At 45.7% G+C, this 16,965-nt stretch overlaps 1 protein-coding gene across 1 annotated transcript in view; it reads right to left on the minus strand.

Annotated features, from left to right (window-relative positions):
* ABCA4 (ATP binding cassette subfamily A member 4) overlaps nt 1-16,965 on the minus strand; it is a 128,636-nt gene that overhangs the window by 9,214 nt on the left and 102,457 nt on the right. The window contains exons 36-44 of the mRNA XM_070405633.1: nt 15,360-15,537; nt 11,890-12,005; nt 10,701-10,848; nt 7,790-7,913; nt 7,273-7,402; nt 6,397-6,517; nt 5,627-5,689; nt 4,225-4,331; nt 2,076-2,217 (exon numbers count right to left, since the gene is read on the minus strand). Coding sequence (XP_070261734.1) covers nt 2,076-2,217; nt 4,225-4,331; nt 5,627-5,689; nt 6,397-6,517; nt 7,273-7,402; nt 7,790-7,913; nt 10,701-10,848; nt 11,890-12,005; nt 15,360-15,537 — 1,129 coding nt within the window. The remainder of the gene's footprint in view (nt 1-2,075; nt 2,218-4,224; nt 4,332-5,626; nt 5,690-6,396; nt 6,518-7,272; nt 7,403-7,789; nt 7,914-10,700; nt 10,849-11,889; nt 12,006-15,359; nt 15,538-16,965) is intronic.

Below are 16,965 nucleotides of genomic sequence, written 5' to 3' on the forward strand. Positions count from 1 at the left end.
TTCCTCATGGTAAGATGTAGGTTTATACGTTCCCAATCAGAATATTATGTAAGTGAAATTGTGTCCTCAGGATATTGTGTCTGTGGCATGAGATGTCCACCTGCCTCTCTGGTAATGTTAATTTTGTTCACCCAGTTAAGGTGTTGTCTAATTCCTCCATTGAAAGTGATTATGCTTCCCCCTCTCAACCAATAAGCAATCGATGGAAGATATTTTTAAAAACTACACAAATATCTTGCTTCTTATAAAAAATGTCCGCTATATTTAGCAACCATTAATAATTATTGTTAATCCAATATTTACTATAATCATTGCAAAATGATTTTCTAATTCCATATCTTCCTCCAGTTGTCTATTGGTATTTCACTGTAAGCAAGAATCCTCCATTCTCTCCTGTTTATTTATTTATCTATTTAATAGCATTGACTTACAAATGCCTATCCCCCACCTCAGTGTTTTATAATTTATTGTAGTATTTAATTATTGTGATGTCTAAATTGTTCCATATATGACCATTGGGAGCCCCTTTAAGATGGCTCTTGTGTACTGTGACATGCCTCTATTGTGTTTTCTTAAGCTCTTCTTTACTCCTGGCATAAGATTTTCCAGGTTCATTCAATACCTATGCTGTCCCAGACCTGGAATTTGTCATTTGTTTAAAGAGTCATAGTTTCTTCAGCGGGGATGGTATTAGATACCAAAATTTGGGCACTAAATGTGCTCATTGCTACTGGGATATTTTTTTCTTCTTAGCCCTTTCAGTTACACATACACAAACATATATGCATATACATGCATATGCGCAATATACAGGAACACATGCATGTATGCACAAACTTGTGTATATAAATATTTCATGAGTTTACAGTAATATCTTCAATTCCAATCCATCTTGACAGGGTAACTTCTTGCCTTCCCCTTTTCCATATTTGTATGTCCCTTCTTCCACCGTGAGAACTCTGACTCCCAACAACATCACCACATTCACTCATTTACTTAACCCTAAGTTGTTTCAGAACGGCTTTGCTCATGCTTCTATAAAAAATAGACTAAAAAGAGCTCAGAATTTGTTTGTAATTTCCCCCCTCTGCTCCACTTAAGACTGAGGATAAATAGTCAAGTACTGCATCATCAGTTACTTGTATTAGTTCTTTTCCCTCCCCTTCTGCAAATAATATTTATCTTGAAATAAAATTGGATTAATTTGCTTCAGTTTTCTTTCAGAGTTAGGATTTTCTTTTTGTTTTTATTTTACCCCATTTCCATTCTTATTTATTTTATTTTTGAATACGTAGAATATTATTAATATGCTTCCAAAAGTCAAAACTATACAAGGATACATACTCAGAGAAGAGACATTCCCTCCCATTTCCCTTTTACCCATTTCCTTCTTGTCAATGATGAAATTTATTGTTTTTTGGTTTATCCTTTCTACTTGTCAAGATAAACAGACATATGTATGCTTTCTTATTTGTTCTAGTTTCTTACATAAGAAGCATTGTACCTGTACTTTTTTGCACTTTGCTTTTTTTAACTTGAAAATCTCTCTTGGAAATAACTTCATACCAGTTCACAGAGATTTTTCTCTTTCTTTCTTTCTTTCTTTCTTTCTTTCTTTCTTTCTTTCTTTCTTTCTTTCTTTCTTTCTGCTGCATAAGACTTTATGGTATGTAGAGACTACAAGTTATTCAACCAACATCTTATTGCTGAACAGCTAGGTAATTTCCAATATTTTCCAACTAAAATGCAATAATAACTTTGTGTATATGCATGCTGTATTTTGGGAGGTATACCTGCAGGGTAAATTCCCAGAAGTGAGACTCTGGGTGAAAGGACAAATACATACATTGTTTTGTGAGATGTGAGGGCAGGGATATTTTTGTCTGCTTTGTTCATTGTTATACCCCCTCTTCTAGAACAGTACTTGGCACATAGTAGACACTCAGTAAGCATTTGTTGAAGGAATGAATGGATAGCATTCTACAGCTTTCCCACCTCTAAATAACTGCACGCTTATGAGATAGCCTTATATGGTTTACCAAATTCCTAAGTTGCCACAACAAACCATTGTTTACCTTCTCAATTTCCTCTGCTGGTACACCTCGAAGCCGGGCATAAAGGTAAAGGTGTTCTCGCCCTGTGAGCAGGTCATCAATTGCATCAAACTGAGGACAGTAGCCCATACTTTGATGGACTTCAGAAATATTGGTTAAAATACTGCAACAAGAAAAAGCAATTAGCAAGTTTCCTTCAGAGAGGGGGTGAGCAGAGAACCGGGGCTGGAGGAGCTCTGCCAACAGAGTAAGGAAGCTGCCTTTTCTCTTCTCCCACGTTTCTCTTCTCTCAGAACCGTGTACACCACTGAGGAACCAAAGCAGGGGCCCTTGGTTAGAAACTCATGAACTTCAGGAGTTCTGAGCTTTGAATCCAGTCAGATCCTCCCGTTCCCCTGTCTAGGATAAATTCAATACCTGTTACCCAAATGAGCTTTGGTTTTGGATTGGATCACTTCATATATTAGTTTAAAAACAAAAGGAAGATCAGGTTGAAGAAATTGAACAGTGATTTTTGATCCATTTCAGACATTTGGGAAGTAGCTAGAGAAGATACATGCTTCCCAATGAAAGTAGATTTCTCCATCTGTATTTATTGGCAGAGACACAGTCAATGAAAGAGGACCAAATGGATCACCGCCACCCCTCCTGCCCCAAGCAAGAGGCTGGCAGGGAGAAGAGATGAAGTGAATTGAGTTACTGATATATTCTCCCTCACTAGAAAATACATTGCCTTGATGAAAAATAAACTGTTCTTAGTCTGAACATTTAGGTAATTTCCAATATTTTCCCCCTTTCTCTTATAGTTAGGGTCCATGAATAAAGGATGGATGCAATAGCATGGGGCAGAGAGAAGTCATTCACTATGACAGTCTCCCACTGTGACAAAAATAACTCCAGGTATGGCTGGGCCACTAAAAACCACCCAGGGAACCAAGGAGTGTACTTGAAGCTTCCAAACCAGAGAACCCAATCCTGTGTCTTAAACCTATAGTTTCTTTCTAGCTTCCATCTTGGTTTTAACTTCTGAGCATTAGATTATATCTCATCTGGACTATAACTTGAAGTCTTATGGCAAATCCCATTACATCCTCCTGTCATCCGCACACTGCGTCCCACCAACACTCCTGTTGTTACCATTGTGAAGTCACTTGCTTGACTGTAAGCTAAGCTGGATCTGCAGATGAGAAAGACCTAGCCATGCTCTCACTCCACCCCTGCCAGTCGCTTTACTCTGGACCCAACAGGGATGACCGGGGAAGGCCTGGGAACCAGAGAAGCCCAGGACTCCCCTGCCCAGTGGCCATTTGGCCATTTGAGGATGGCTCTTAGGTGATGAGGCTCAGTCAGGCAAATACTAGGCAGACATGAGCAGGGCCTAACTCTAAGTCTAAACCAGGGCCTAGAGTTCCGCTGGGCACATCAAATGGGTCTGAGCTCTGCTGTTCAGGAGCAGCTGGAAAGAGGCAAACAGGTGTGAGCTCCTGGTCTCCATCCTGTGTCCGCAGTCTGTTTACTCACACCTTATTACAAAGAGCAGAAGGCTCCCTCCAGAATCCAAGGACCCATGCCAGTTTTTCCTTTATAAAGTTTCCTTGGCCTGGCAAAACCGAGCATCAGCACAGAAATAGCCAATGCAGAATAAGGACCCGGAAGGCCCTTGAACCCAACCCCATGTAGAAGCTCTGAGCAAGAATGCTGCAAAATAGGGTTCTCAACCTGGGGCTCCGGGGTGCTGTAGGGCCATAAATGTGCTTTAGGGACCAGTAAATTCCCCAAAAACTCTTGGAAAAAATATGTGGAGGGAGATAATGAGGGACATGGTGTACTTTTTATAGAAAGTAAGTGCAAGAGTTCCTCAAATGCTCAAGGGAGTTCATGACATCAAAAAAAGAAAAAATCCCCAACTTAGTGCATCCAGAATTTTCTGAGAATCCATGCAACAGAGGAAACTCCTAACAATCACAATTCAATTCCATTTTCCATAGGTCTATATTTTGGACGTTTTGGACTGTGGTCACTGGGAGGTCCACCCCTCTGCACAGATCTTTCAGGCTCTCAGAGTCACCTTCAGACACAGGGTCTGGTGCTCACCCTCTCTATGCTGGGACAGTGACACAGTCCAGGACCTATGAGTGATACCCTGGGACATGATGAGTGGGACACTTACCTCTTGCCTGCCACAGTAGCATTGCCTGAGGTTACTGTGGTGTCCCCAGTGAGCATCTTGAAAGTGGTGGTTTTGCCAGCTCCATTCACTCCCAGGAGGCCAAAGCACTGAGGGGGAACACACACAACTGGCCTCACCCTGGAGCCCAAAAGGGTCTGGAGTATCAGGCCCTAGATCAGTGATGGCGAACCTTTTGAGCTCGGCATGTCAACATTTTGAAAAACCCTAACTTAACTCTGGTGCTGTGTCACATATAGAAAATTTTTGATATTTACAACCATAGTAAAACAAAGACTTATATTTTTTATATTTATTTTATATATTTAAATGCCATTTAACAAAGAAAAATCAACCAAAAAAATGAGTTTGGGTGTCACCTCTGACACATGTGTCATAGGTTCGCCATCACTGCCCTAGATTAAAGTGCATGGGGAGGTGTGTGTGTGGGAGGGGGCGTGTTGGGGGGCATTTTAGATCTGTGCTTCCATTAGGAGGCCACTAGCTCCATGTGGTGCAGAATAGTAGAATATGCTCCCTCAAATATGCCACTTTGGCATTAGGATGACTTTGAGCTGAAGGCAATTGAAGAGAAGCAGTGATAAGAAAAGCTTTCGCCCTCCCCCTATTTGCCTAAAAGTAGGACACAAATTTACAAGGTGTTTTCCCTCTACTCTCTACCAGTAAAGACAAGTTAATCACTGAAGACAACTTTAGACCCTTACCAGGCTGGAGAAGGCACCAGAAGAATCTACATAACAAATTTTACTAACTAGCATTACTTGCCATTAGTTTCCCATATATTTGCCTCCCTACAATCTGCTACCCTGGAAATTCAAAGTCCCTGTCTTTTGTCTGCCACTTCCCTAAAACTGTATTGTTCCTTTGCTAAGGTGCTAGATAGGCCTAAGTTCTAACCAACCGTTTGAATCATTTGTTTCCTCATGTACATGTGATGCACATGCTAACGAACCTCTCTTTGTCTTTGTTGTTAGTCTGTCCTTTGTCAGAGCAATTTATGGAGCCTGGGAACTTCGGAAGGTAGTAGGAAAGAGGGTTTTTCCTCCCCTACAGTGGCTACTGAGCACTAAAACTGCTTCTAGTCTGAATTGGTATGTGCTGTAAGTATAAAAGACCTAGATTCTGAAGACCTAGACCAAAACAAAAGAACATAAAATACTTTATATGAATGATATGTTGAAGTGATAATATTTCAGATATATTGGATAAAATAAGTAATTCAGATAAATTTCACCTGTTTTCACCTGGCTACTAGAAAATTTAAAATGACCTATGGTGACTTGTGTTTTATGTTCACCCGGGAGCTCAGCTTTGGTGGGGAGGGGAGGTGTGCACAGGAGCTGATTCCCCAAGCTCTTTCCGGGGTGACCGGCAGAGTACCCACCTCTCCAGGAAGGACTCCTACACACAGCCTGTCCACCGCGGGGCTGGAGGTGCCTGAATAAATCTGCAAGATCAGAGAAACTGGACTGAGGACTGAGAGAGGATTAGAGCAAGGAAGACAAGACAGAGCAAAGACTGGGTTAGGTGAAAACTACCAACACGAAGAGGTTACAGATTAACAAGGGCATTCAGAGAGGAGCTGTGAGCTCTAGGAATCTTGAAATTGAGCCTGTGCAGAAATTGACCAGAGACAGCTTAGTGAGGCCCTGCATCAGTACCCAATATTAATACTATGGAAAATTCATTGGAATTCTATGTTCTTGGAAGACTAGTTAAATACAAAGATGACAAGACCACAAAAAATTAGAAAAATGAATCACTAGCCCAATCCAGTTTTTCTCCGTGGATAGAGCACTGGCCTGGGGACTGAAGGGTCCCAGGTTCAATTCCGGTCAAGGGCATATGCCCAGATTGTGGGCTCCATCTCCGACCCTGGTCAGGGCATGTGCAGAAAGCAATCAATTGATGTGTCTCTTTCACATTGACATTTCTCTCTTTCTCTGTGTGTGTCTCTCCCCCTCCCTTCCACTCTTCCTAAAAATCAATGAAAAAATATCCTTGGGTAAGGATTAACAAAACAAAACAAAAAAAGAAAAACAAATTGCTTGCATAGTCATATCGCTTATTCTACAGAAGGCAAATGACAATGTGGTGCCATCTCGGGGTCCAACTGGCACCTCCAAACTAACACACCCACACCTATTTTCTTACCTTGGTTAGTTCACTTAGACTTAAGATATCAGTTTTATTTCCCCCACTAATAATTCTTTGTCTTTCTTCAGCCACATCATCATCTTCATCCACAATGGGCTCCTTTGTGGGCTCAGCAATCCTAAAGGAAGGACAGGGGACAGGATCGGGCTGGTGCACAGCGTCCTCAGCACCGTCCTCTTCCTCCTGCCTCTTCCCCGACTCTGCCCACAGCCAGGCTCTCTATCCCCTAAGACTTAAATTCGAGAAAGGACTCCCAACAGAAGAGGCATTAGGCAGAGAGGGCAAGTGCTGGGGCCCAGAGTCAGCCCTGGGTCCTCGGGGCTGCCTTCTGGAAACCTGAGCGCCCACGTCAGGATGAGGCAGGGTCTGGGGCACGGTTGGCAGCCACCGCTCCTGGCCAGGGGCACTGTCACTCCTCTCCACATTGATGCTGGCTGCACGCAGCTCATATCACCCCATATTACTCCCTTCCTCCCCGGCCCTGTCCCTACTCTCACATCTTTTATTAGCAAAGGGGCCTCCTTTGTCTATTGCCTGCATACAGCGGTACTTTGGATACCCCTTAACCATTATCCTTTGCCATGCTATCGTCCAATTTAAAATGAGTATCTATCTGCTCACTAAATGAGGGAACAAATATTAGTGATTGAAACCAATAACATTATATTTTAAATATTTTAAAGTTTAGAGTCGTCACAAATTCTTTTGTGCCGATTTTAATGTTTTTCTTCTTCTTTTGTTATTCTGAGCAAGCCAGGCTTTGAGAATGTAAACACCATCATGGTGTGGGGCTCATGAGGGAAAAGGCGGCCATGTGGATGTAGAGCCAAGTCCCCGGGCGTTGGCATCCTCAGGGCAGCGGCATGGACGTACCATCGGGTGAGGAAGAAATGGTGCTGGATGAGGAGGGTCAGGAGGAAGTACACCGCCCCTTCTGCCGCCATGGCAACCAGGTTCTTCCCAATGAGGTCCCATTGGAATGGATTTGGAGACTTCTTCTCACCTGCGGACAGAGGCCACCGGAAAGCAACAGGAATTAAGCCCACTCTGCCGCCCCAGCGCCCCCTAAACACCTGGTTTCAACACTCGGCTCAGCTAGACCAGCCCTTATGCAAGGAATCAAGCAAGAGCCGAACACAAGTCTCATCCTGACTCCTCAAGTCAGAGTAGGGAAAAGTGGAGCCCGCCTTCTCCCCTCCTGTGGCTCCTCAGCCAGGAAACAGGCTTCCTGGCCTTGATCCCTTCTGGGCAGCAGGACAACCCAACAAACCAGGTGTCTGACCCCCACAAACTCCCCCGCCCCCCGCCCAAGGCTGGATAGGAACTCCTGCTTCAGCCCTCCCGCCTCGAAGGATCCAGGGCCATGCTCGCCTGGCCTACTGCCACCCACCAAACCGGGCATAGACGTCTGTCACAGCCTGGCTCAGCGCCAGGTCAATGAGGCCCCGGCCCAGGCAGAAGTGGGGGAAGATAATGAGCAGCTTCCTCAGCAGGGCATTGAATCTGAGCAGCGTCTGAAACACAGCAAAGCAAGGCAGTCAGGAATAGGGCCAAGCCCACGTGCCCTGCTGAGCAGGGTGGGCCTGGGGAGGGACTGCAGACGGAGGGGCCAGGCAGCCAGACTGTCTGAGGAGGGGTTTGTGGAGCAGACAGGAGCATACAGAAACACTCACAGGAGGTGTCTCTTGGGGAGCCTCACAGGCAGCCCTTGGGGAGCTCTCTGCGGACTCAATTTGAAATTACACACAGCCCTCCATGGCATTTGCTACCAGGAGAGGCAGCGGCTGGGAGTGTGGCCCAGGCGCTCGCCTTTGGTACAGCTGTGAGCCATCGCGCATCCCAGGGACTGAGGCTCTCTCACCTCCTCTATGGTAGCTCAGCTTAGACCAAAGGGGAGAGGGTCCTGGGAGCATCTCCCTGCTCTGCCTCTCCGCTCCCACAGGACAGCGATGGGCTGTGTGCAGATGCCACCAGCACTAGAGAAGGCAGAGACTCTCTGGTGTCTGTGTTGAGTTTGGGGACTTGTTTCCAGGTGATCGGATTGTGCCTATTGCCTCAGCCTCCAAGTGTGAGCAGAGTCTCCCCCAAGCAGGCAGAGGGGACACAGAGGAGGTGAGGCTGAAGAGGCCACTGCTGCCCACTTGCCTGGCCTGTACCTACCGCGCAGCCTCCCCCAGCCCCCCACAGCTCCTGAAAGGCACTCTGCTCTTCGGCCTGTGGGCCTTTGCACTTGCAGCTTCTGTTAACCATCGCTATGAGCAGGAAAGAACGCGCTCTTCACAAAGCTGGCTCCAATAACCCCTCCTCTCATCAGCCTTTCCAGATTCCCATAGTAAAATACCTACTCCTCGCTCATACTTTCCACATTGCCAGGGTTAATTACTTTTTACCTGACTACTTTCTCCCTAGTCAGGGGTCCCCAGAGGACAGGGATTGGGTCCTAACCATTTGGTATCCTTCCTGAATACCTTGCACAACAATTAACTCATAGTATTTATTAAATGGGTTAATAAAATTCTACTTATCCCAGGCCAGGCTCAAATTGAATTTCCTCCACCACGAGTCTCCTGGCCCTTGCAACCCAGTTCTTTTGGGCCCACTCTGACCTGTAGCATTTTATCTGTCTCGCCTCTTTGATGCTCTGTCATATGGAGTGGTGTGTCCTGAGGGTTGTTTTGGTTCCTTACTTGGTGTGCAGGTCACTGACTGACTGGAAGGGGGGTTCCTGGGGGCAGTGCGAGGGGTTGCACTTACTCATATCAGCACGGCCATCGTATGGTGTTCGCTTTGTTGACACCTTTTGACTGAGCAGGGACAGCAGCGACTGGGACCTGGGGAGTCTCTCTGGGATGCTGGATATTTCTGCAGCATCTGTCTGATGATTTATGTGACAGCAACCAACTTTTATGCAGGGGAGGAGGGTGCACTCAAAAAAGGTTGGCTAAATGAGTACAGCCGGCAGGAAGGAGGGAGAATGTTCTGAATGGCTTTAAGCTTACCATTTAATTATTCTGAAGTAACACTCTCTCTTAAGACTTAGTGGGCTGTGAGCCTGTGACAAAAACAGCTCTGAAGAGCAGCCTTTTCAGCCTGCCAGGGTGCTCTGGCAGGAAGAGGGGGTGGGGGGAGGAGGTCTAGAGGTGGGTCTGTGTTCCCATCCCCCTCCCTATGGGGTCTGACTGTAACATGGTATATCTTTTTATCAGTCATGGGATAGAAGTGGGGTGAGGGTGGGGGGTTGTTCCTTGCTTAGTGGCCACAGAAAGCCTGACAGGGTTTGGGAAAGAGTGGCTGTCAGGAAGCCAGGAGCTGGGTGGTTCGTGCAGATTTGCCTTGGGTCCTCCCAAGGGCCCAGAAGCAGGAGTGGGCCCAGGGGCCAGGGGCCGGGAGCTGCAGGACAGCAGAATAGATGCACTAGTGCCTGACCTCTGAACTGCAAAGACCTAATGAGGGAAGGAAATGAGTGGCTAAACAGGCCACTGGGGACACAGACACATGGGTGAGACCACCAGTCCTTGGAGATGTTCCCAGGACAGCCATGGCCAGGGCTCAGACACAGCAGGCTGGGAGCAGGAGTGTGGAGAAAAGACAGCCCTGCAGCTGCTACCATTGTGTTTAGGATCCAGTCTGGCCAGCTCTTTCTGGGTGAAGAGAAGTCTGGGGGGTTGTGGATAGGATAACTGGACTTTTCAGGCCATAAACGACTCATTCAGCGCCATAAATTCCTAACCCTTATCCTCAGGATTAATTTTCATGTAAAATAGTATATATTCCTGTTAAAATTTGCATAAGGAAGTGGAGAAAGACTATATATGTATTGGCTTATATGTCTCCAGAACACATATGAAAGAAACTCCAATGAAAGGTTGCCTCTGGAGAAGGGAACCAGGTGATTGCAAAACAGGAGTAAGAAGGAGACATTTCATTGTGAGCCTTTTCACACCTTTTAAATGCTGAAATCACATGAATGCTATGTGTGTGTAAATCTTAGCACCAAAGTCCTCAAGAAAACCTTCTTAAAGGAGTAAGAAGGATCATGAAAGGTCATTTATAGCTTGAGAATGAGCTCAGAAAACCATGACACCAGAGCACACACATGAATAAGGAGCCTAAAGAAGAAAAGAAGGAAGGAAGGAAGGAAGGAAGGAAGGAAGGAAGGAAGGAAGGAAGGAAAAGAAGCAACATTCATTTATGCACTGACTTGTCCAGACACAATGCCTGCCATGGCTCTGCTTGACCGTCACATTCTCTCCTCTAGTATCCCAGTCATCAAACAAGGAAGCCAAGAAAGTCGTGCTCACCTGGTTATTCTCAAATAATTCCAAGATGAAGGTGATGGCACTGCTGTTGATGCCGATGAACAGATTAGCACAAGACAAGGCCACATAGGCTGTGCTGGGCACATCGAACAAGAAGGACGCTGGGTACATCATGGGGATGACTGCCCATCTGTGTGAAACAACACAACTCAGCAGAACGGAGTGCCCGTTTCCACTCCATCTGCTGTACCCCAGGCATATGCATTCCCCTCACGCAGGAGGTGATATGTTTGAACTGGTGAGAGTCCCAGGAAGACCAAAGAGATACTCCATCCCTTGGTCTTTGTTCCTCATCTTTGACTTGAGGTAACAATGCCTTCCCTGGCCATCTCATGGGGGGTTTTGTGAGAAACAAAGGAGATGGTAACTGTGGATGTACATAAGTTATAAAGCCTTGTACAATGCACGGAGCACTGTCTTCCCACAATGCTTCTCACTCGAGTCTGGATCAGCAAAGCTGAGCTGAGGCCCCAACAGGCTCATTTTCACAGTTCACTGGAGCTGATGTGCCAGTCATGCTAGTTCCTGAATTCTTTTTCAATAGAGATAAATGGAAACAATTGCTATTATAATAGCAAGACTCTATTGGCCCACATGGAAAGGGCCAGGTATCATTATCTCCACTTTATAGATAAGAAAACTGAGGCCTTGATGAGGTGTATTACTTGTCCACAGTACACATGTAGTAAGTGGTAGGCCTAGACATAAAGCTGCACACTTTGCTCTAATTCCACTGAATTTAATCTCTGTGACATCCTCTGGCCCTGACTCAGGAACAGCTTTTCAGCCGGAGTCTTCTACTGTGTGTACATAACCCTTGGCCGGTACAGATGGAGACACTGGGATGTTCAGATTGGCTTTCGATGAATAATCAGAATCACAGCTGGGTGAAAAACAGGGCAGTGACTGAGTCCCAGATTTTGGTTAGGCCACCGTTTGAATGGGAGAAGATTCAGGCCATGTGGGGTGAGTAGACCGAGCCTCAGGAACACCTCCACGTATGGAGTCAGACACAGAGGCCAGGCAGGGTTGTGGTCAGGCCGAAGAGTCTGCTGGGGGCCAAAAGCTAACCTTGCCACCACCAGAAACCCCGTGTTCTGCTTGGAGATCATGCCTCCCCTCCCTCCAGCTTCCCTTTGGAGAGCATTAGCTAATGGCCTGAACAACTCACCCGTACAGCATGAGCAGTGCAACAAGGGCAGGAAGATTGTTCGGAGAAGTGTAGGCTTTCTTCTGAAACCCGACAAAGATGCCCACCACCAGTGCCGCACTCACAGCATAATTCATCTTGGAGAGAGAAGAGGAGAGCAAGGCGCTTTACCTCTCTGGACCTCTGTTTCCTGACTGTCAAACGAGGGCCGCGGGCCGAGCAGCTTGTCTAGCACATATGGTCTGGGATTCTGATTCTATTGGTCTAAACAGCTCTTGGTTAGCATATGTTAAACTGTTTCTAGTCCTCCTACCCCACCCCACCGCCCTGTGCGGGGGACCTTTAGTCTGCATCTTTTACAAAATTCTACCTGATTTCTCATTCTCTCTTTCTAATTGGTATGAAGTCCTATCGATTCTACTTTCTAAGTATGTCTCCAGAATTCATTAAAAAAACTTAAGATATAGTCCTTGATCTCATGAAACTCAAATAAATGATACCTTTTTATCACTTTCTTCCTTCTCTCCCCTTCCTGCACAATTCAGTCCTAAAGCCAGTAGAATAGACAGGGAAAGTTGGGCAGCCACGGTGGGGTCAGGGGTGGAGTCTGAACAGGATGAGAACCTGAGAAGGGTGAGAAGGGTGTCTCACAGGGTGTGTGAGCCCCAGTGGGGCGAGGAGGGTGTTGACCTGGTGTGGGGTATTAGAGCCAGAGCAGAATGAGGAGGACCTCCACATGGGGTCAGCTGGAGCAGAAAGAGGAGGGTGTCCATACAGGAGAGGGGATGGTGGCAGAGATGGGGACTTATTACATGCAGGTGTATTGCTCAGGTAGGTTAATGAGTTGGAGGTGACAGAAGCTGGTGTCTCACTCTTGAAGAAGAGAGTTATAAATATGGAAAGTGGAAAGCCATAGTGAGCCAATGGCGTTGGTTTGAATAGAGGTTTTAGTGAGCCCTCAGTGTTTGGTGTATAAGTAGGTAAATAGAGATGCAAATGGTTTTTATCTATGTATATGCTTACATATCTCCCCTAGTTCTCTCCACTGAGATGGAGAGATGAAAAAAAAATCCTGGGACCATTGAGACCCCAATAGCACAGAACCTACCTAGTGCCAAGATCTTGATTTTGAGAGCTGTTTTCCATGGAAAGGAACCAGGGTTCCCTGGGGACACAGTTGATGCCAAGTAGGGCTGGGGCGAAGTGGAGGACAGACCTGGAACACCTTGCAGTGCCAGAGAGCATGGAGTTGCTCAAAGACAATGGGGACAAAGTCAAAGGAGGCAGCTCCATCAGGCTCCCACTGGTCAAACTGGGGATAATTTGAGCATTAGGGTAAATAATAGTGGTATCCAATTATAACCCATGGACTGACACGGGAAGATGACTCCATATAGTTATAAGTAAATAGATCAGCGGTTCTCAACCTGTGGGTCGCAACCCCTTTGGCGGTCTAACGACCCTTTCACAGGGGTCGCCTAAGACCATCCTGCATGTCAGATATTTATATAACAGTAGCAACATTACAGTTATGAAGTAGCAACGAAAATAATTTTATGGTGGGGTCACAACATGAGGAACTGTATTTAAAGGGCCAGATGGTTGAGAACCACTGAAATAAATGAATGAATGGGAAGTTTGATAACAAACAGAATATTTACACAGCTTTAAAGTACCTCTTCCCAAAATTCTTGCTAATTATAAAAAGAAAAAGATTAACTTTACAGTGAGGAGCTCGTCAGACACCATCTTCATCAAGGGACCACTGTCGGTAGTAGGGCAAATTGAGAGCAGGAGCCACGTGATAGGACGCAGTGAGAAGACAGAGCATCCCTTGTGATGCTGCTGCTGTGACCTGAATCTGACCATGACGAAACATCAGGCCAATCCTGATTCTAGTCCATAGTCTATCTCTCCTTGGGTTCAGACATCTCTGTACAGGTACATGCACGGTCAGCTCCAAGTATAAATTCTGTTCCTTGTATTTTATTTTTTATAGATATGTTTTTATTGATGTTAGAGAGAGAGAATAAAGGAGAAGGAGAGAAATAGAAACATTGGTCACCTGCCTCCTGCACATCCCCTACTAGAGATCAAGCCCACAATCCGGGCTTGTTCTCTGACAGGGAATTGCACTGGTGACCTCTTGGTTCCTGGGTCAGTGCTCAACCATTGAGCAACACCAGCTAGGCTGTTCTTTGTCTTTAAAAAAAAAAAGCAGAGTGAAAAAACTGGCAAGTTAATAACTTTTCAGTGCAGGTGTACCTAGCTCTTTTCATGTTCAAAGTTCGAGGCCAATGTGGGGCCTGTGAGTGATGTTTTTGTCCACAGCGAGGCTTGTAGAATCTGACCTCCGCTCCATGTATGCATGCATGTTTTTTCATGCAGACAGAAAACAGAGGGAAGAATGTAGGTGCTATTAATAACTTCTGGTTTTGTATTGTTAAGTGACAGCCTACTTAATAAGTCGAGTAAAATAAATATGTCTGTAGGAATCCTGACTACAGGCCGCAGTGGAGAAGGCCGTTTGAGTCGGTTTCCATCATGATGCACCTTATCATCACATGAAGTGGGGATCACGTTAGTCTTAGAATGTTGAGAAAAACAAAGGATCTCATTACCCAAGATACCCAGAATACCTGGAGTTGGTGTCACAATCATCTCTGCTATATTATAACTAGTATTTGTTGCCAATTAACATTGACCCTGTGGTCTGTCATGAAGCCCCCCATGCTGACCCCTCCCTGCCTCCTCCAATACTGGGGTGAGAAGGGTGCTGGTCTGCTGTTGATTTGCTAAAAAACTTTTCTTCATTTTCCCTAACTTGGTGCCTAAACTGATATAGTGAAGGTCTGGCTGCTTTGGGAAATCAAAATAAGGCCAATGGATAGGATGCCGGGTTTAGCAAATAAAAATATAGGATGCCTAGTTAAATTTGAATTTCAGGAAAACAACAAATACATTTTTTAGTGTAACTATGTCCCATGCAATATTTGGGGGTGAAATATACTTACCCTAAAAATTAATTGTTTATCTGAAATTCAAATTTAACTGGGTGTCCTATATTTATCTGGTGACTCTGCCATAGGAGGAATTCCATCCTTACCCCTTTGGGGTGGGGCAGGATTTAAGAAGAGGATGTGGGGTGAAGGTCTGCTTGGTATTACTTCTTCAGCCAGACATTCTCAGGAAGGCCAGCCTCATTGAGGGCAGTAATTACTGGATGGGTCAGAAGGCCCCTTGAGGCGGGGCATGCAGAGCCCCCACTCAGCAGTTGTTAAGCTGAGCCCTACATTCGTCCTTAGCTTGCCGTTCCTAGTTCTGTGCCTTTTTAAGAAGATGTCAACAGACAGCAGACACACAAGGCCCTTGGCACAGCAGTCCGGGCAGTGGGAGAGCCCCACCCTATTGCGCCCCTCAGTCAGAGCAGACACAAGTGCCCACCGCTCAGGCCAATGGAGGTGAGAGAGGCACCGTGACCTGACACTTACGATGTCCCAGAGGAAGTTGGTCAGCCAGTAAGTGGTGGGGCTCACTCCACTGACAAACTGGAGGTGCTTGGCTTTGTTCACTCTCTCCTGGATTAAGTAAAGGACAAAGCTGGCTGGGATGAAGGACATGGCGAAAATAACGCAGATAGCAACCACAGCATCCACAGCGGTGGTCAGCCTGCAGCAGGACAAGAGACACCGGGAGAGAGAGGTGAAGGAGGAGGAGCAGCTGCCAGAGAAAAAACAAAGTCAGGCTCTGGGGAGGCTCAGCCAGTCCCAGAGAACAGCCTCCAAAACCCCCTTCCCAGCCTGACGATTGTCATTTCATTCAATTATCTTAAACGAAGTCAAGGTTAAGTGGATATTTGAGGGTTTTCTGTTCTATGTTGATGTTGAATATTGTTCCATTTTCATATGAAAGTCTAGATAAACTTTCAAAGTATTTACTGATGGTTATAGAAATGGATTTTTATATTGTCATATATCACAATGCTCTTATCAGTTCTATAGCCTCTCTTGAATTTTCTAGTAGACAGTCATATGATCTGTGAAATTTATTCCTTTTCTTAAAGGAGGCAAATTGTCCTGTGAGAACATGAAACACATCATAGCATGGAGAAATGCTCATAACATGAGTTCAAGGAAGCAGAGAACAGGCCGATTATACAGGACGGGGCTCTAGTCATCCTTTCCTGGGCCAAGTGGAAGGCATCTGGCCAAGAGGGCAAGTGTGGGCTGAAATCCGACCTGAACTTCACATGCAAGCCATGACCCTTTGCATGGAACAGTGCCCACTGAGAGAAAGGAGCACATTAACTAATTCCCACAAAGCACCGTCTGTGCCAGTCAGCGTCCTTATAAAACTGGAAATAGCATGATCCACACATAGTAAAAGTAGAGCAAATGACTGAAAGGGAAACGTGCAAAAACGTTTAGAGGAAATACCCTAACCTGTGTAGGGTTACAGATAATAAGTTCTTAAGACTCTATTCTTTAAACTTTACTTAATGAACATATACTATTTTATAATCACAAAGACTCCTATTTCATATTTCATATTCAAGAGACTTGGCAAGGCGGAGTGAGAATAAACACAAGGCAGGCGATTCTTTCTCAGTCCAGGCCCTGGAGGGTGTCCAGAGGAAGGTCCCAAGGTTCCAGGGCCAACTTTTAGCCAGTGACCCTGGGCCAGCCGTGGGCAAACTACGGCCCGCAGGCCGGATCCGGCCCGTTTGAAATGAATAAAACTAAAAAAAAAAAAAAAAAAGACCGTACCCTTTTATGTAATGATGTTTACTTTGAATTTATATTAGTTCACACAAACACTCCATCCATGCTTTTGTTCCGGCCCTCTGGTCCAGTTTAAGAACCCATTGTGGCCCTCGAGTCAAAAAGTTTGCCCACCCCTGCCCTGGGCACATGGAGGGCCCAGTGTTGAGGGCTCTCAGAGTGTCCTGGGGTAGGAAAATGAGGACCCTACCGCTTACCACAAGCATGCACTCACACAGGCTACAAGCATGCTGCAGATTGCACAAGATTGATGTTTTCGTTGCCTGAAGCTGTGCGGGAAGAGCCTAAGCTCGAGGAAGGCAAGGATCTGTCGACA

Source organism: Myotis yumanensis, unplaced genomic scaffold, assembly GCF_028538775.1.
Source record: "Myotis yumanensis isolate MYYU_CA2020_CCGP unplaced genomic scaffold, mMyoYum1.0.hap1 SCAF_2, whole genome shotgun sequence".
Classification (NCBI taxonomy): domain Eukaryota; kingdom Metazoa; phylum Chordata; class Mammalia; order Chiroptera; family Vespertilionidae; genus Myotis; species Myotis yumanensis.